At 37.2% G+C, this 20764-nt stretch overlaps 1 protein-coding gene across 4 annotated transcripts in view; it reads left to right on the top strand.

Annotated features, from left to right (window-relative positions):
* Positions 1-20764, top strand: part of ZNF407 (zinc finger protein 407) — a 344392-nt gene that overhangs the window by 229115 nt on the left and 94513 nt on the right. For all 4 annotated transcript variants that reach the window (XM_033061690.1, XM_033061665.1, XM_033061681.1 and 1 more), the window contains exon 8: positions 12252-12430. In XM_033061690.1, the coding sequence (XP_032917581.1) occupies positions 12252-12430 (179 nt within the window). The remainder of the gene's footprint in view (positions 1-12251; positions 12431-20764) is intronic.

Genomic DNA, 20764 nt, shown 5'->3' with positions numbered 1-20764 from the left:
AAAGTAAAACTAATTTTGCCTTCACTCACATGAGCTATAGAAGGAGGAAGCTTTATTGTCCCTGGGAAGGTGATAAGGCAGAGTAATTGTATATTATACTGTCCTGGAACATCTGCCTGAAGACTGTTGGAGCAATTCATCTATCATGGACGATACAGCATGTTTTGTCTTTCTGCTTTAACCCATCCCCACTGCTGGCCTGCACGAAGGTTTTGATAGGGACTGTGCCTGGGCTGGGGCTCACATTAATCAGTCCCCTTGTTCAACACTCCAGCTGACATAATTACAACCTGCGCACAGCAGTTATTCAAGTTGAGTCCTTGTCACTCGTGGTGCGAAACTACACAGCTCAGATCCCGAAGGAGATTGCCTTATCACACAGAACAAGGGCTCACAGGAGTTGAAGAGAATAGAAATGGGAAAATGTCTTCCGGGAGTACTATATATTCCTTTAAAATAAGACATTTGAGAGACTTACAAGGGACAAAGAGAAGCATTGTGCAAGGTCTGAAATGAACAGGTTATTATTTTTAAAAGGATTACACAGGCCACTTTTGTGAAATGGACATGCATTATTAAATAAATTCAGTGGTCTCTCTTATCATTCAGTGGCTCTCCAGTATTAGTTTTCTTCAGAAGTGATAAAATAGTTTTTGACTTGTATAAGCTTTAAGTATCTCTCAGTAGAAATCAGAACACAACTAATAAAAGGGCACATATTATACCAGTAAAATTGGCACACACCTAAGGGAAGATCTGTGAGGATCAGAGTTAAGGGTGAAGGAAGAAGCATGCAAAAGGGCTTTCGAAGATGAGCAAGTTCATTAGTTTCTGCTGTTGTACGATACCAGAATGTGAAAGGTGAAGCCAAAGAAAAAGTTTCGTATTTTACCATTCTTCCCTCTTTTCTTGTTAACCCTCTGTGGGGGAAAAAAGACAAGTCCATAACAATATCTATGATAATGAAATAATGAAAGATGTTTATTTTCATGTAATATGATGGGGTTAATTTTATATGGTTGTGGGTTTTTTTCTTTAAGGCAGAGCCTTTGCATACATAATCATAGGATAATTTGTTTGGTATTGGTCTATAAAATTCCTCAATGTGACAGAATTTCACTGGTATCCAGAAGGTTTTTGCCCTGGTGTTTAAATCTTTTTCTTCTTGGGTCAGCTTTTAAAAATAATATCATTCAGGCAGTTCCTGTTCTTCTCAATCAATAGATTTAGAGTGTTGCTCTGATTTCTCATCTAGTTAAAATCATGTTATGTCTGTTAGACATAATTGTGTATTGTTGAAAGAACAGTAAAAATGTGTCCATTCTGGGTGGTCCAATTGTAATCTAATACTATTACAAGACAGCTTATCTGCAACTTTGGATAGTCTGAAGTAGAAATGCAGTAGAAACTGCCTTATACATTTTACCTTATATATAGGTATGCTAGGTGAGTCAAATTCAGTGCTTTTTGGTTAAATACACAGCACATTAATTTTGATGTGAAAGTCCCACTACAGTGAAAGTCCCACTACGTGAAGATTGCAGTCTTTTGCTGAGCAGCAGGGCATCCTTATAGGCAAATGTATACTTGTAGAAACAGAAACCACATATTGCTTGCTCCTTGCTCTTAAAACCCATTCTCCTGGAGTGAATGATGTCTGTGAAGTAAGCTCAAAGTACAGAGCCAAATGCTGCATTTACTTACATTTGTGCAGAAAATGGCATTATGAGGACATAATCCAAAGAGAATGATGTTTCTCTGATATATGCTTTCAACACACATTTTAGATTAGATAATCAATCATACCTCCATCTAAAGACCCAAATTTGACTTTCAGAATCTAAGATGGTTTTGCAGTATTGACAGCCAGGAAGAATATATTTTAATTTGCAGACTGAACAAATTTCCATGACATCATGGAGGCACAATAAATGGCTGACCTCACAATGACATTTTTCAGACTTAAACTGTACTTCTTGGAGACTTTGAGCCCAGAAAAAGCCTTAAGCTCAGCCAGTGTGTCCTTCTACAGAAAACGAACTGCATAGGTGTTTTCTATCCCAGTGTGCTCTGTATTGACCCTCCTACTTGTGACTGGATTTTTTTTATCCGGAAACATACTCGGGTTTGATCTGAAAACAGGCAAAGTTGCAGAACCAGATTCCTTTCTGTGAAAGATTAATTACTGGAGAAATTGTGCTTTGTTTCTCAGCTGAATTTGACTGTAACTTGTACTCATTGTTTTTGGTTTTGTATAGGTTTTCTCTAAGTTAGGTTGTCCCTTAATCACACCTTTATTCCATGTAAGTTACTCATGGACCAAGCTCAGGTGTAATAAGCAAAACAGAGGGGATTTTTATTAAGTGTTTTGGAGTTTTTATCCCCACTTAACTTCTATTTCTAATCACTTTGTGGCTGTTTGTTCCCTTTTTTAAATGTAGGCAGTAATAAGGAAGTAGCTATTCTAGAATTAACTTCTCCAGTGTCACAAAGAGAACATTACATCCTTACATTTGTTTGCTACTTCCTTGCTTATACAACTAAATATAGCATGGGGCCTCTCTCCTTACAGCATCACACTAGAAGTTCACATTAAACTGATGGTCCACTAATCCCCAAATCATTTTCAGTGTCACAGCTTTTCACTGTTATGTCTAAGTTACTTGCATGCATTGTGCAAAGGTGGGAGAGGTAACATGTAATTGTGTGTGTGCATGTTGTGATTGAACACGCCTGGCTTCTGCAATTGCTCTGTATGATGGCAGTGTCATTGTTATTAATCATGCTGCCAATTACAGTGTTGTCTGCAAATTTTATTAGCAGGGATTTTATATATAGTTTTGGCATGCATAACAAAAGTGAATCTTTCAGACAATTATTGCTGATTCCTTTGATAAATTGGAACATTTTAAATGAGGAAGAAAATGACCATCTCTTTTTGCACGGGGGGTTGGGGCTAGGATAGGGCAAGAAGAGGCACTGTATTAGCATTAAAAAAACCTACTTCGAGCAGAGATCGTACGGACCACAGTGCCCTGGGTATGAATCCAGGCTGCAAAGCAACAGGATCTGCCCTCTAGGGAACCGTGTTGTCACTAAAATGGCTGAAGGAACTGACACGAAGGCCAGTTGGACGAAGTACCATCTGCATCTGAGATTGACAGGCAGCCTTTAGGGTCTGTTGCTATCATTTCTGACTCCAGCAACATTAGGAGTCCAGTTTCATCTTGTACAGCCGCTAGATTCCACACCCTTTCCTAGGCTCCATCTGTACTCCTATATCTGTGAAAATACTTTATGTGTTCCTGAGGATATACAAACAAACTCCACAGAATTGTTCAGTTACTTTATGTGGTCATTAAAAGAAGTACAATAGGGAAAAAATTGATGTTGAAAGGAAATGTGTGTCTTCAATTAAATTCATCTCAGCTTTTTTAAAAAATGGATGTTTTCCATGGCCTCATTTCAGCAAGGTATTTGATCATGTACATAAATTTAACCTTGTGAGTCATTCTTTTGAAGTCAACGGGGGCTGCTTGTACTTAAGCCGCACAAATGCGTAAGTACCTTGTTAAATCAGAGACTGTGATACCTAAAGCCCGGTCTCCATCCTCACACCGCTGCAGAGATGATGTTTCTCAGACCAACTTCTCTTTTATGCCATCTGCTCTCAGAAGAAAGGAAAGGGGGAGGGAGGAAGCCCAGGAACAATGGAGTGATTATTCTCAGTTACTGTGAAATAGATGAACTCCACCTGCTATTTCTGCCACTTAAACCTTGGCTGACACAGTGCAGCAGTGCACTGTGCACAGCAGACCCCTGCATCCCTCACGCCGCAGGCACACAGCCTCTCGAGCTGGGCCATCACAGAGACCACTCTGCCTGCAGCAAAGTGGAAACCAGGAGTTCTAGCAAATGTTACAGAGAGTTTTCAGAAGCACGTCAGTTCTATGAAAACCTTTTTTTGATTGTTGGTTTAGTTTGGTTTGGTTTATTGGTTTTTTTTTCTTTGGTTTTTTTTTTGCTTTTTTTTTGCTTCTCTAGTCAGTAAAAGGAGACACCGAGCCTCTCTCCAAAGAGCTTCTGGGGCAGACTCACAAGCTGAGCAGCCCAGCTTTGCACAGTACCTATGGGGACCACACCACAGGTGGAGAGCTGAGGCCAACTTCCATTAATTTCTGTACTCTTTCCACCCATTCCTTCCAAGTCTAGCGGTTTGGACCTGATTTGCAGGTTTCTGTCTAAAAGCCTCTCCTTTACTTTCTTCTCTCTTTTCTTGTATACAATAGAATTAATGGAAGCATTTAAGGCAAGATGCCGTAGTTCCTTGGAATCACAGATGGGCTTTTTCCTGGAAAAAAATCATATTTTCTTTAAATTGTGGAGACTGTTGTTTGCTGGTTTTTTACAAAAACACTCTGAAAATTCATGAGTAGATTAAGAGGCCGGCACTGGGTCTATACTTCAGTTTTTGTTCACTGTGCAGGGTTGTAACTGGCTTTACAGATTCCTCAGAGGTAAACAAGACTAGAGTACATCTCTTCTTATTTCCCTTCAGAATTTCCAATTACCCTGAATTTGCCTTTAAAAGCACTTACTTTAGCTATCGTAATGATCAATTACTTGAAACTGGGAATTTTCATTCCAATACATTGTAAATAGAATGGTGGATCCATGGCCAAATTACAATTTGGACATGCTAGTCTGCTGAATGGAGCTCAGACACAAGCAGTAATTATCAATCTTCCATCATTTTCTGTGCTGATGCACAAGTTTTTGCTGCTTCCCTACAGGGCTCTGCTACTTTTTAGCAGCCAGCATTGGACATCTGTCACACATACTGTATGTCATAACAAATAGATCATTACAGAAAAAAATGCAAAGCTGAAAATGTAGGAAAGCAGAAAACATTACGATTATTATCCCTGGGTGTTGGTATAATACTATCAGAATAAATCCCAAATACATTTTTATTATTTTCTTTGTGAAACTGACTGTATTATAAAATCTCATTAAAGCATGTAAATGTAGTGTACTCTCTTTTATGGGCTACTTCTTATTTTCTGAGTGGCAATACATGCAATACATGACAGTACATGAAAACGTGGCAATACATGTGGCCACCAGGTTGTTTGGCATGTGTTTTTATGGCACTGTGGGTGTGTATTTCAGTCACCTTTTCTTGGTAGAGTTGAAAAGCTGTGAGCAAATACTCGCTGCAGAAGCAGCTGTGGTGGCAAAGGCATTGCTTGTTCACAGCAGCTCATAGCCTCTGTGTACCAGAGGTCTTTAGGAGCAGCACAGGAAGGTGTTTGGCAGCAGTGGCACAGGCAGAGCTGAGCCAGCACTGGGTACGTTGGAGTTACCTCCTGAGTCACTGGAGAATTGAAGTTGGTTGCAGAGCCTCAACACTTGTATCCATGTGATTGTTTCCCCACTCACTTATAACCTGCTTTAAAGGTAGAACTTTTGGTTTTAAAGACAAAGAACAAGAAAAAAGTAACCCAGGTGCGTGTCAGTAGTGAGAAAGCTGAGAAAATGTGCTACTTTTCTTGTGCATATATACATAAATATATATGTTATGTGTGTATGTTCATATCCAATAATTATTGCGGTTGTATAATAGTTTCAGCACATTATTGGCTTGATATTTTGCAGTTTTTTTATTACATCTTGTGCAATACTGTATTGACTTGAAACACTGAAGAGATAAGCTTTAACTTTTAAACTTGCAGTCTAAATTGCAATTAATGTGCAGATTTTGTATTATTATATAGCTAATTCATACTAACTCGCAATCAGTTTATTTTATTTTAAAACCAAAAATGTAACTAAATCTTGAATAGGGGAATAATTTTTGGTTGGTTGGTTAGTTAGTTTGTTTGTTTGGGTTTTGCTCAGTAGAAGTTGAGCAGAGTGACTGTCATTGTGGAGGTTTTGATTGAATAAGTGTGTTTGTATAATGTAATTTCCACAGATTGAAGTATTTCTTTCTTTCCTGTCAAGAAAATATTGCCCATTAGGTTGTTTGCCACCACCCTACTGAATGCTAGTTCTCATACAGTTTAATGACAGCAAGAAACAAAGGCAAGCTAGAAGGGTTACATTTTGGAAAGCAATAATGCTGAAAACAACCTGAAAGGTTCCTGCATTTAACTGAGTATGCAGGAATTCTTGGTGCTGCAAGAAGTGTCCAGGAGTTCCCAGGACTGGCTGCAACTCGAGAATACTGAGCATGGGGAAAGTCATGGCATCAATGTATGCAGCACTGGTGTGAAATGTGAATGTATTCAAAGGTTAAAGCAACTGGAAAGAATGTAGGGAGAACCTGATGATTCCTCAGAGTGAGTTGAAAGGAATTCAGTCTCTGTAGCTCTTCCACTGGAGGTCTGGGTATCAGAAGATTGTACAGCTGAGCATGGTGTGTTGGACAAGCAGCGCTGTTAGCTGGATGCAGGGGGTTAAGAAACACAACTGTTTGTAAAAGGGAGAGTAATTTGCCTGTGATTTCAAAGGACTCCCTATTGCTCTCCATCAGAAACCATGTTTTAGTACCAAAAGAGTTATGGTTTGAGAAAAGAACCATGAGCAAATATTTATGAGCTGTGCTATCAATGAGGTCAAGCTACATGTTCCATATGACTTTGCGTTTCTAAAAATCTATGGTTCTTCTTTTCTAGTGTAATTACATTATTGCAATTTTGATTTAAAGACAGTTTTCCAAGTTAGATGGCATTTTCAGGGAAAAAAAATACCTGCACGTTTGGTGAATAACTGAGGTTAAGAATCTCCAGTAGTGCGTATTGCTTCATTGAGAAGTTTGCTTTTGTTGTAATTGCTTTTCTTTCTGGAAGGAAGTATTTGGAGACTTTGCTGTTTTTCAATCAAAATGCTGCAATCTGTCTGTACTTGCAGGTTGCATAGCAGGCTATAAAGGGTGCAGAAGACCTTCAGAATGCTGTCTGTATGAGAGTGAACTTGATTCATACTGACAAACAGGGGAAAAATAGAAATCTTTTCAATCGGTTGTATCACTGTGTTTGATTTTGTTGTAAATAGTGATGTCAGTGGAACTGCCATAAGTCCTTTATGTTATATGCATTTCTTTGCAGAAAGAGGATGTTTATACCTAATGTGCTGGTGAAGACCTTTTCAAAAAGGTTTATTTTGTGCAAATAAGAGTCCTACAAGGTGCTAAAATTCTTAAAACTTAGTGGACTAGATAATTAACATTTTGCCTCATTTACACCTCTGAAACCTTCCATTTCCATGTCTTGCAGTAAGTATCTTTCTGAAAATGTCAGGCACTGCATAATGGAAGAGTGTTCTAATTCAGTTTCTTATTAGTAAATAAGAAAAAAAATTGATTACTTCCTGCAATATTTCATTTAGCTGTTTAATACAATGCTAATGTATTCTCATGCAGAAAACAATAATATAGAAAAATTCCTATTCTGCATGGGCAAATGTAAAATTTACAGATATTTTGTGAATTTTTCTTATTTAATTATTTTTATGCAAAAAACATGTAAAAGACAAGGACAGTAAATAGCTTGGTACTGGGGAGCCACAGGTCTGCATTTCACTACTGAATTTGGCTGTTTACAGAGGTGGTGGCTGAGGGGTGGGCAGAGCACAACCTGCTGCATCCAGTCACAAAGCTGGGGATGAGTCCCTCTGCACGGAGAAGGGATGCCCAAATCCCTACCCTCACACAGCTTGTGCTGCTGGCTGGTGAGACTGGCTGGCTGAGCTCTGCAAGACTGGAAAGAAGGAAGAGATGAAGGGGGAATAGTAACTGCAGACAGCACTTACTGAGGGGACCTTCAGGCCAACTATTTTCCCCCAGCACAGATTTGCTCCAACACTCATTGTTTCAACCAAGTTTCCCCGCTGCTGACTTTGAACTCCCATCTCTGCCACCTGCAAAGTGCCTGTCTCTGCTCTGCCATCCCAGACCCCTGAACACTGCTGCTGCTTACAGTGGGGTAGGCCTAGTTTTGCTGAGGAATCTGGTCTTTTGTGCAATGTGGCTTGCCAGTGCAACTGCTTACCAAGTGACCCTATGAAGACATAGGGTTCATAGGTTCATAGGGTCACTTACAGTGCCTTTAGGGGCTATAGGAACAACTGCACTTTTTGGGTTAAGGAGGGAGGCAGTTATGAAGACTTCTGTCCCATCCACCAGAAGCATGATGTTCCTACTTTTCTGTAGACCAGGCACACTGCTTCTTGCTCTTAGCACAATGCCATGTTGTTTCTTTTATTTCGGTTTTTTGTTGTTGTTTTTTTTTGGTCAAAGAACTGAAGTACATATGTATAAGGACAAGAGGAGGAAAGGAAACAGAGGCAACAGAGAAAATGTCTGACCATTTAATAAAACTCATAACCTTCCACTTTTTCACTCTCCCAACAAAGTGGATTGATGGTTCTAAGAGGCAAGGGTGCAGATGTCTGTGGAGCAGAGCATAGGGCTTTCTTGTCACTCTGTGGATGATGTCTGTGCAAGCTCAATGACCACTGAAAACTTGAATAAATTGTTTGTAATTGGAGCATCCCAAACAAGGAGAGATAGAGAGCTGGGACTGGTCAGCGGGGAAAAAATACTCAGGGGATATCATCAGTATACACACATATCTGAAGGGAAGCTTTAAAGAAGAGGAAGCCAAGCTCTTTTTCAGTGGTTCCCAGAGACAGAGCAAGAGGCAATTGGTACAAACAAGGTAGGAGGTTTCCTCTGAACATCGGGAGATACAGTTCCATTGTTACTGTGACTGAGCACTGGCGCAAACAGACCAGAGAGGCTGGGAGATAGCTTTGGAGATACTCAGAAGCTGCCTAGAAATGGTTCTGGGCAACTGGCCATGTGTCATTCTTCCTTAGCAGCAGGGATGCACCAGACAATCTCAAGAGGTCCCTTTTTGAACCTTAAACATGCTGTGATTCTGTGACTAAAGTACCATTTTACAATTGACAAGTCATTTCCAGTTTATGATATTTGAATATGCAGCAACCTTTAATTTATTGAGAGCAGAAAAAGGTACCTGGTTGGTAGGAATGAACTTGTAATGGCAACATGGAATGTGCAGCTAGAGCAGCAATGGGAATGCATCGTTGTGTGATGAACATTAGAGACAAATGCCCTTTTTTGTCTTTTTCCAGAAGACGTTTTCTGTTCATCTTAAGCAGCAGCTGCATTTCTCAGGAGAATCTTACCATCTGTTCCCCTTATTTCAAAGTGTTATCCTTTAGAGAAATGTGGGAGCTCTCCTGGATATGGAAAGTAGGCCTATGCCCTTCCCAATATATCAGTCTTTCATGGAGGAGGTCATACAGGTTTGTTGCATGGGAAGTACGGGCTGAGCTTTTCAGCTCCTCATAATTCCTGTTCATCTGCAATATACCTTAGCAACATGTTCCATCTCCTCTTTCACTGTGTGTAGGGCTGAAAAGACACTGAAAAATCCATACAGGCCTCTCTCTTCCCTTTAATAGGGTTTTTGTGGGGTTTGCATACCTTTCTTCACATCTAATAAGAAGACTTACTGCAAAATATGAAATAAAAAGAAATTTTTTGGGTGTTTCTCTACATCAGAATTGAATATTGAACTCATTGACTGTAGCTTTACACTAATTAAGTCTCTCTAATGAGTTCCCTTCCTGTTACTTCAGAGCATGGACAAATTGACAGAAATATATACATTTGAATTTAAAAATGGATCATGAGGGTGAAAGCATGCTTCCATGAAGCAATGGTAATAGTAATTTAACTTAAAAACCTCAACTGTGGCTTTACTGAAATACTACTAGTCTCCTAAAAATGCATTTGTTTGTTTGTGGCTGTAATTCAGACTGGAACTCAAAAACTAGAAGGACTTTCCTCAAATGATTTTTATTGTACTGGGCTCTATTTTCCAAATTTCAGAACAAAGGAAATCTGTATTTCAAGGTTTATAGACACCCGGAAGTTAATCTTGCAATACAAGGCCTGTCAAAAGCTTAACTATCATCACTGTTGCAACATTATAATGTTTTAGTTATATTCTTGTCATGAGATAGCTTTAATAAAAACAGAATGCTGCTTAAAATCATAGACCTCTGTGTTTACTCGTGCAATATGGAGAGATGTAACTACACACATAATGTGTTGGTTGGAGGTGTTTTGTGTCAGGTATATAATAACATACTTGTACAGTACGTGGGAGAAAACTCCTAATAAAACACGCGTTCAAAGCACACTGAATAATTAAAAACCATTTTATGTGCAGTACACTTTTGTCCTGTCATGTTTAAAGGTATCACTTGGCTTCAAAAGTGCTTGGATTTACCAGTTGTTACCATCATGGCTTACCTTATGATGGCAATTGCTGCTTTGCAACCTGATATAAGGGGCCATTTGTAATGCCTTGTGATCTCATATTCCTCATTTCTGATTAAGCCTTCCTGGCCTTGTCACATGGAAAAATATGGGTTTAAATTTTTTATATCTATATGTTGGTGTGTTTAGCAACAGATTTTTACTGATGACTGAATAAATGAGGCTTTTTGCTCTGTTTAAAGTGGCTGGAGCAAATTTTAAATCAAAGGAGATTGAACTGGCCTTTTATGGCTTGAACAGGCTGGATTTTCTTCACAACTCTTACATAGGTTTCCACAGATCCTTTATATATTTCACAGAAATATTTCAAAGTAAAAAGTTTCATATCTTTCCTTAGCATAGTATGAGAGCTGAGCTGAAAGAACACAGATATTTTATTTCAGATTTGTATGCTCTGCTTTAATCTACTGCCCTTTAAAGTGTAACCCATGATAGAAGGTTACCAGGTTGTCTCCTGCTTTCATTGCAGTATACACTACCTTTTTTTCCCTTTTTTTTAGCAAAATACATATTTCATTTTAACAACATTTATGAACACTGTAACTTTTTTAGGGCTGAATCCTGAAAGATGCTGAGGACCAATATTTTCTATATTTTTCAGTGATAAGTGTCTTCTCTGACATTCTCAGGCATCTGATCATTATACCAGTATATAGCAGATGGACATGACAGAGGGTGAGCTTTGGCAGCACCGTAAGGCAGATACCAACTTTACTATGACCATTTCTGAGGGAGAGACAAGCATTCCAGCAGAACTTCAAGCTGCTACTTCCAATTTATTTTAGGGGTCCTTTTTTAAGGTGCCTGTTACTGTGGAATTTCTATCAGTGATGATATATAACCAGTTGCCCAAAATGCTACAGTTTGTATTATTTGAGTATTTGCGAAGTATTATACATTTTTGTAGTTTACTTGAGTATTTGTACTTTTTTCAGTTAGGCTGAACAAATGTTCTTAGTAATAATAATAGTATATGCTAGTAAGAAAGTCTAAGCAATAAACAAAGCCCCAAAGCAATGGTAAAACATGGACAGTTCTGTTCTTTTGAGTCAAGAATACATATACTGATTGAAATAAATGGAGGGGCAGTGTATTTTATGTAACATTCATCACTAAGTTTAAATAAGTAGGAAATTCTAATGCAAAATAATTTTGTAATGAGACTGGAAAATTTTAAAGACTAGGAATTAAAAATTGCTGCCATATGGATCTCTCTGTGAATAAGGGAAATATGAAATATTTTCTTATTACTTTTTTCAGAAATAAGATTATAAATATTGCTTTGAAATGTGTTAAACTAATTGTTTATGTAATCTGACTTTTATGTATGAAAACTCCACTACTTGCACAAAAGCTGTGTTTAAGATGTAAATCAGAATCCGTGTGTATTTTCAAAAAGATGTAAACTTGAACAACTCAATTCTCTTTCCTATGAACAGTTCACACAACGAGATGAAGGTTGGTTGGACATACTTGCAAAAATCATTCACAGCAACTCCTGTTGAATTTAGGAAATGTGTAGGAAAGGTTCATGGGAGCTCCATTGGGAATATTATAGGAATTTGTGTATTTCAGTTTTGCTAAGAAAAGACTTTTGCTTAATTTCTGTCTGTCACTGACTACCATGAGAAAAATAGAAATTCTGTAAATGTGTCAATCATTCTGGTTCATATGTGATGTTCAGCTAACCTGAAACAGCTTTGGGAGCTTTTGTGCAAAGGACCACATTTAGGCAAAACCTAAGAGGATGCAAAACAAATCAACAGATAATGAAAAATGAGTGATGATTACTGATTTTCTATTACAATACTAGGTTTTATTTGAACCACTGGTAGAAAATAATTTTTTGTTTCTTTTTTTCATTGCTCTTTAGGTCTAATTGTGCAGAAAATATCCGTAAACACATCTTGCATACGGGAAAGCATGAAGGAGTAAAAATGTATAACTGTCCTAGGTGTGACTATGGTACAAATATTCCTGTGGAGTTTCGTAACCACTTGAAGGAACTACACCCAGACATTGAAAATCCTGATCTGGCATACTTGCATGCTGGTAAGGTCCTTCCTCCTTTTGCTTACAAATTCTTTTCTAAATGCACTTGCTTAAATGATTGTAATAACAAAACAAGATGTTATTATCATTTATTCTGAAGAAGAATGTGGTTTTAAAATGGGTTTAATCCTCTTCAAATGTTCCGGAGTTGAAGATTATGCATTAAGCACTGAAATCTATTCATGTTGCACAAGCAAATCTTGCAGTTCAATAAATAAACATCAGAAGTGTGTGCTATTTAGATGCCTTTAGATTTTGAGATCTAACTGAACTTCTGTGGGGAAATATTTTTTAGCTTTTTTATTAAGTCCCTCTGCCTATGCTATTCCCCCAAAAACAGAAAAACAAAATTCCTTAGGAAATACAGTGGCAAAATAATGCACTGCTTTCAAAATTCTTAGATTTCATTACAAAAAGTAGATTGTTCCTCATTAAAAGATAGAACAGCAGAGCTCAACCAACAACTTAGATGTATGTTTTCAGGCTTTGTGTTAGAGAGCACACACATGGAAGTCACTGGAAGAATGCAAAACAAAACCATTGCTTTGGAAACAGGAATGAAAAGAAAAAAGATGGGGTGTTTTCTGTTTAGGAGCAAGTTTTTTTGGCTTTTATTTTTATTTGTTTGGGGTTTTTTTAATAGATTCTAGTGTTCAGACTGTAAGACGGAAGATTATTGGAAACATCAAGTTAGGAGAAAAAGAAAGATTTCAATAGTAGAAGCTTAGGAGAAATAATATAAAATTAGTGTGGAGCTTGAATGAAATGTGATCTTAATGCAGGAGAGGCAGTTAACTTAGACATCACTGGATGGAAAGACAAGTCAGAGCAGTGGGAAAAAGAACAGATGGCGAGAAGAAGGAGTTGAGGAATCCAGAGGAGGAAGAAGCTCTGTGGGCCAAAGTCTCCCTGAGATGCAAATTAATCTTCCATTGAATTACTGCTATTAGTACTCCTGTGTCAGATTTAAATCTTGTGTAAGGAATTAATTTCATAGTTTTTGGTAACCTCATACCTGTAAATAAGCGAAACCTGGAGAGTTTTCATGCAGCTTTGTGCAGTATGTACACTGTAGTTATTTTAAAACCTCCCAGTCTTCTTAAAATGACTGCTTGCTTTCCTGACTAGAGGCAGTGTATTATTTGTACCATATATTTCTATTTGCCAAGTATTCCACTTCATTTTGGAACCAATCATCATGTCATGTCAGCATATGGTGGATAATATCGGGATGTGCAAACAAAATGCCAGTTGGCAGAATACCAATTTCAAAATAGGTCAGAAAACTGATCACATTTCACCATAGTTCTCACTAAAGCAAATGAATATTCAACTCAGAGCTTAAATCAGACACTGTTGGGTTTTTACTACAATAATCCCACTTAATATGAAAAAATAAAATGCTTTCAGTAGACAGACAGATATAACAGAGGGCTGTAACAGTAATAGATAGAATCACTAACATTCCAAAATTACAAGCATTTTATGTACATTTTCCCATTATTAGTTCAAGACTGTATTCTAGTAAATTAATTGTTCATTGTAGCATGCTGTGGTACGCTTACTATTCTGGTTCTGGTTGCTTGTCTTGGTAAAACAGGAGAACAGTCATCAGTGTGTTGTATCCTAATGATATTTCTTTTCTATACATTCACTCTTATCCTATAGAAATCCCCTTGCACTGACAGGGTAGTGTACAAATACGTAAGGACTACCAAGAACAGATTGTCACCTGATTATTGCTGGGCTGGCCTAGAACTGTTATACAACAAAAGTCTTGAAACATTGTTTATGTAATCCCATTGCTAAAAGGATGATACTGTTTTCCTTTCAAAAAAAACACTATTAAAGAGGAACCTGAGTAATAATTGTGTATTCATACTATAGTTAAATTAAAGGAAGTCTCTTTTCTTCTTTTCAATACATTTCTAATTGCTGGACATCTGAGAGTTAAAGGTTTTAGAGAAGAATTTTAGGGGAATGAAGGACAACTCCTGTGCCCTGGCTAACATCGCTTATAAAAATAAGATTTGTTCTGTGTCTGGTTCACAGTTACTGATGACTTATTGGTCATTGGCTGCACCCACAGAGAATCTACAACATGACATAGAACCCCTTAGGAGGATAGGAGTATGAAAGTGTCATATAAGATTGATTTTCTTTTTTAACTTAAACATATTTGTCTGTCTTTTATGTTCTAATATTGCTTTGTAACAGGAAAGCCAGCCCTTTTGCTTCTTTGAGCAGCTAGAAATAGAATAAGCCTCTTCACTGGCAAAGAGACAGACACCAACTCCAGCCATTTTGCAGGACAGGCAGAAACTCCTTCACCACAACCCATCAAGAGTGGAGCTGTGGGGTACCTTTAGGATGTTACTGGGAGTAAAAGTCAAATCTGTTTCTTGTCTGTGAAATTAAGATTGACACTCAGATTTCTAATTTAAATTTAATGCTCTTTATAATTGTTGCGGGAAGAATTGAAGCTTCAGACAAGCCTTAGCCTCAGATTTTGGCAACAGTTTGAGTTCAAGGAATCACCCTGCTCTGCAAGTTCTAATGGTGGCAAATCAGATCTATTTATAAAATGAATTATTTATTAAACAGACAAGAGATAACAGAAAAAAGATCTTAAGCAGAATCACTCACTACACAGTATAAAACTAAAAAGTACTACTAGTAGATTACAGCATAACAGAAACATGCACAATATCAAGGTACCTATATTAGACATAGCAAAAGAAATAGTATTGATTAGGAGACAAATCTAACTTATCACTGAAACCATGATAATGTGCACATTGCTTCACTTAATCCCTGGGGAGTGACTGCAAAGCAGGTGTCCCTACTCATGGGAGAAACTCCACACATTTCCAGGGAAACGTATAGAAGATTTCTGCTTTGTGGAAGTTTGATGTGGCTCTTAGAGTTGTAAAGTGAATGTCTGTCTCAAAAATATGGCTTATCTTTCCAGATCTCACTTCCACCAGTAAGACATTTATTGGCAGTTGGGAGATGTTAACCCCATTGTGCCAAAATAACTGACTGTAAGACAGCTTGTCCTATTTATCTGGCTGGTTAACAAACAACAGATCAGCTCTTGTGGGTGGTGAGATGCCTGATACAATAATAAAATGCTCTAATATTAGTTTCTATTTAGCTTTCTTTGACAACTACTATACTGTTTTATGGGGTCAATTGTAGCAAGGAGCTTGAGGAAGCTGCATTTCTAAGGGAGAGGCTGTGGAAGATGGAAGGCAAAAGAAGTTGGCTTTTACATCTGTGAGCATGATACTGTAATTGCAAGGTGATAGCACTTTTGTTCTAAATTGATATATAGAAATGCCAGAAAAGCAGGTCTTCAGACTTCCTTTCCTCTTTTTGCTGTAGCTTCCCTCTGTCATAGAGGGAGTAATTTAACAATACAACTATATTCCTTATAAATCTTACGTATTTTAAAACAATGAGAATCTGGATCATACTTTTGTCTTTAACTTTTAAAATTTACTACATTTGAACAGCAGGCCTTTAATGCACACAAGCCAACAAAGATATATACAGTGTACATAAAACTGTGAATTGAATTTGCTACACCACACTTCAAATACCAGTTTATGCATTTAACCTTAATTTTGATATGAATCATCAAATCTGTTTTTTAAAATGTCTATGTGTTGCTTTGTAGGAGCTTGTTGCCTATTTCTTGATATTCTCTGACCCATTTTCTCAAGGTCCATGTTAAAATTGAAATTTTGTTGGAAAAAAATCCAGGAATCCTGAGACTGTTATCTATTATCCACAACAGTAATTTATTTTCTTTTTAAAACCACATTTAAGATACTGATAGATTTTATAGCTGTTCTAAGAACAGAATTGGGCTTACTAGCAGGCTCAGGAATCCTGCAGGTAATGTTTAAGTGATAAAAATTTAGTTATAGTGGAAGCTGTTTATATACATTCTTGTTATCCATGTGCAAATCTGAATCTATGTCATTACAAATGGAAAATGAATGCAATAGATGAACCAATTGTCATATCATGTTGGTGACTATACTTTTAGTGATTTTTCTAAAAATTGGATTATTTGTTTAAAAAGAAAATAGAGTTTCTTACTGTGCGCTTCTGAATTGTGAGTCTCAAAGCAAGCTGAAGAAATCTTTTGATTCTTGTGTGCATTGCATTTCCAAAATTCTTAAATGTGTTTTCTTCTAACTGATGCTACATTGCACTACTGAGTTGAACTGAACCTGAATACTCTGTCAAGTGGGACATGAGAAGGGCCTGTACTGTGGTGCATCTTGCAAGGGATCAGTATTCCAGTTTTCTTTCTCAGTGCTTTGTCTGCTTTGAAGCAGCATCACTTGGTGGTGATAATTTCAGTTTGAACTAAATGTTCATCATTTAGGAGCTCCTGTCTTCCAAACATTGTGATAGTATTATGATGCATTATTTATGTCCAAACAGTGTAATCTCTATTATTCCAATAGCTGCAGAGTGTGTGGCATCTCACAGTGTGCCATACTAGCCTTCTGTGGATACTAAACTGGTCATAAGCAAAAAGCTTTTCAGAGAGAAGGGAAGCAGTTTTCTCATTATTGGTTTTGTGATAGTGTTGAAAGTTATGCAGTGATACTGAAGGTTTTTTTCCATATCATTATTTCTGTGCTGAACTGTAAAAAGTGGAGATGATTTCCAAGAATGAATGCAGCCCTAGAAATCAGAATGACCTTTTTTTTTCACTGAGCAAAGGGTATAATGGTCTTGCTTTTTGTACAAGTTTCCTCATGTGCAAAATACGTGCAATGCTTCCATCATTTGAGTCACAAAGCTCTTGCTGGAAAATGGCTTCATGACAGTCAACTATGTGATTAGGGAACTGCTTAAGGTGTTGAACAGAAAATTTGGTGATGTTTCATTTAGAATTAGCAGTCATGCCAAATACTTCTTGGAAGTCATTTAAAAAAAAAAGAAATCAATGAAGCCAGCTGCACTCATTGTACTCTTTGGTAAGGTTGTTTTGGCTTTTTAAATTTTTTTTTAATGTGACAGTTGATGCTATGCTTGCAAAGCACTCAAATTTTCCAACATGTGATGTGAGAGTCTACCAGCCATAGCCCCTTGAGTAGGAGTGGAGAATCACTTACTCCTATGGACGCTGGCAGAACTAAAAGTGTGAGCTGCTTCCCCTCTCTGCACAGACATGTTTTGGGGAATGCTTGGAAGTACAGATTGTGTGCCTGTGCCTCTGTGAAAATTATAGGTGCCTCTGAGGTTGGGCATTCACAAAACAAAGATCATGACAATTGTGTTTTGGCAGTTGGCTGCCTACGTGGTGATTGAACGCTTAGTGTTCATGAAGAGTTACATAATTCATGACCAAATGATAGATAGGTACTTGATTATAGTGTATGAGTTGCTTCACAGGGAGAAAATATCAGACATGAACTACTCCTAGTCTAGCTGAGAAAAGCCTAAGAAAAATCAGTTACTGAAAGCGTAGTCAGACAAATTGAAATGAGAAACAAGGTGCAAACACTTAAATATGAGGTCAATTGAGCTCTGCCAGCAACTAGCAAAAGAAATTATTCTTGTTCTGTTCCTCTGAGCCTTGAGAAGACTGGATGTCTTTCTGGAAAATAGGTTTTAGGAGGGCCCAAGGTTGCTGGGTTCACTGCAAAACGTAAAGGGCTTTGATACACCAGAACTCAGAGTATTATCTAATAGTCCTTTCTGCTCTTAAATCTTCAAACAGTGTTAATATACAGCCTCGTAGTAAGTGAATCTGAAGTGTTTGGGTGTTGTGATAGCAGTAGAATAGCTGAGGGGACAGGTAGGTCCCCCAAAGTGTTCTTTCCCAGAGAGGCAACATTCCCATCATCAGTGTTAAATTTTTACTCTCTTTGAGCCTGAAGTGGAAATACACTCACTTAAACTGTTTGTTTCTGTCATTAAACTGTTTGGGTATGTCATTAAATCCTTGGTAAAATATCTTGGAACATTTATTTATTTATTTATTTGTTTGTTTGTTTGTTTATTTATTTATTTATTTGCTTTATATGTGTGAAGAATCCATATAAAATTCTGCTCTTTTCCTTGGCAATTCCCTTACTGTGTTATTGTCTCCTCTTTTGTATATGTTTGAAATTTATTTTTGCAAACTTTAAGTACACTTTTCAAAAGTGCTTTCCACAGATTTCTCTTTCAGTTTCTTTAGCTTTTGAGAAACAGGGCTGTACCAGCAACCTGCAGCATGATTGCATCATCAACAAGGGACAAAATTGTGATCCTATCAGTTGTAACAGTTGCAATATTCATGAATGGAATTCTGAAAGTTCAAATAGTTAATCCCAAATAAAATTGTGATCTTTATCCCACTTGACAGCTACATTTATCAAATTATTAACAGAAAAAATTGATTGCTAAAAGTTATGGTGTGATCTATTATGTGATTTTATCAAGGTGTAACTGTATTACCAAGTGGAAACTGCAGACTTATTCAGAATGTGAATTGGACACGCAGAACCTGATAATATAGCAATTATACTAGTGTCCTAGTGCTTTTCTACTTCTAAATATTTTTTTGCTACTCCTTCCTTTTGCGTCTTTTGATTCTTTAGTAGAAAATATAGAGTTAAAAAAAAAAGCAAAATGAAATAATAAAAGCCTGTTTGCTCTTACACTCTCTGAATTTATCAAACTACAAAATATAAAATCAGTAAATGCTATTAAGCAATGAAACAATGGAAATACAAGTCAGTTTAGTAGTTATGCAAACTTGTAATTCTTAACTGATATAAAACCTCCAAAGAATAGATACACAGTTTTGTTTGCAAGCGTGTAACTTTTTTTAAAAAAATAGTTAATGTTCTTAGTCTTTATCACTGTTTAAATAAAACACTTTAAATGCTGTCATTTGAAACAATATTAAAATTGTCATTGCTAGATATAGGCAAATCAGGTGCAAGCTGTTACAGCAGCAAAATATTGCTTGGGTTTCTAGTCAGATAAAACATTATTTTTGATGGCTGGTATATTTTAAAAAAAGAAAGAGGCAGCAGCAGCTCTGCTTCAAACAGGTTTGCTCTTGTCATAGCTATTAGTACCAGTCTTTCAATAGCATGTCATGTTGATTGGCAGACACTCCCTTTCCTCTTTTGTGAAGAATAATAATTTTAGTGTGTGCTTGAAATAAAAACCTAGTATAAATGATTTTCTGTTTGTAAAGGAAAAAGCCAGGTTCTTTTTAACATATGTAGATTATGTATTATTGTGTTTCAGGAAAGATTAATCTATGTTTAAAAAAAAAAAGAAAAAGAAGTATTTTTTTTTAGAACTGTCATTTATTAGAAGGCATTGTATGGAAGCAGAGCTTCCATAGCCAGTATATTTATCTGGGTGGTCATGACATCAGAGTCAGTTCTTTCCAGGTAGCAAGTGAAGTAGAAAAAAAAAATTGAGTTCATGAAAGTACTTTGTCTTTTTTTTTTTTTTTTCCCTAGGATATAACTTTTTCTGCTACTGTTGAAGAGCATAGGGACTCCTTTCATAGTTCCTTAGTTGCTTTTCCTGAACAATCAGCATATATTCCGGCTGAGTGATATGAAAGGAGGTGTTGAAATATTTTGATGCAAACCTTACATAATCTAATATTCAAAACCCACCACTATTAATATTAGTTACGTCCTTTAAGTGAATGGTATTCTCAGATAAGAATGAAAGCCAGTCTTACTAAAGGAAAAAAAGTTCAGAATAAAGTTTTAAAGGAAAAGGAAAATACTGCCTAGAGCAAAGTCTGGAACACCTCTTAATACCTCTGCTCAGTGGAGGTATAACAGATGTCCTGTTGTGTGCCATAAGCTGCTTGGCTGCTGCACAGGGGTTTCCATATTGTGTATAGCACCAAAACCATGCAGTCACAGTCCTGCTTTCTTTCATTGCATTTCTGTCCACAGCCCTCCTAGCAGTCATCATCATTCCTTTTGTGAAAACTATCCCAGTTTGTAACAGGGCAACTAATATTTGTGGTGCGAGCTATTGCTCCTGAGCAGATATTTGCCCATATCTAAATATGTAAGCTGGGTTGGTGTGTGCCTCCTTTCCCATTGTTCCTCTCTCTGGCATTCTAGTTTCCAAAGTTGTGCATCATTTGGCTGGCTTGCGAGGGGGCTGTGCCATAGTGGATGATAGAGAAATCCTCTTCAGGTCTGAATTTTTATTGAATCCTTAATGCCCACCTTCTATCTGCCCTCAAAACACCCTTGGACAGGCATCTGCTTTGCAAATTCCTTGCATTGCCCATGCTGGATCCCTGCTGGTGTCCATAAAGACTGGTGTCTC

Source organism: Catharus ustulatus, chromosome 1 (genome assembly GCF_009819885.2).
Source record: "Catharus ustulatus isolate bCatUst1 chromosome 1, bCatUst1.pri.v2, whole genome shotgun sequence".
Classification (NCBI taxonomy): Eukaryota; Metazoa; Chordata; class Aves; order Passeriformes; family Turdidae; genus Catharus; species Catharus ustulatus.
The sequence above is the reverse complement of the archived record's forward strand: the minus strand, read 5'-3'. Positions and strand labels throughout refer to the sequence as shown.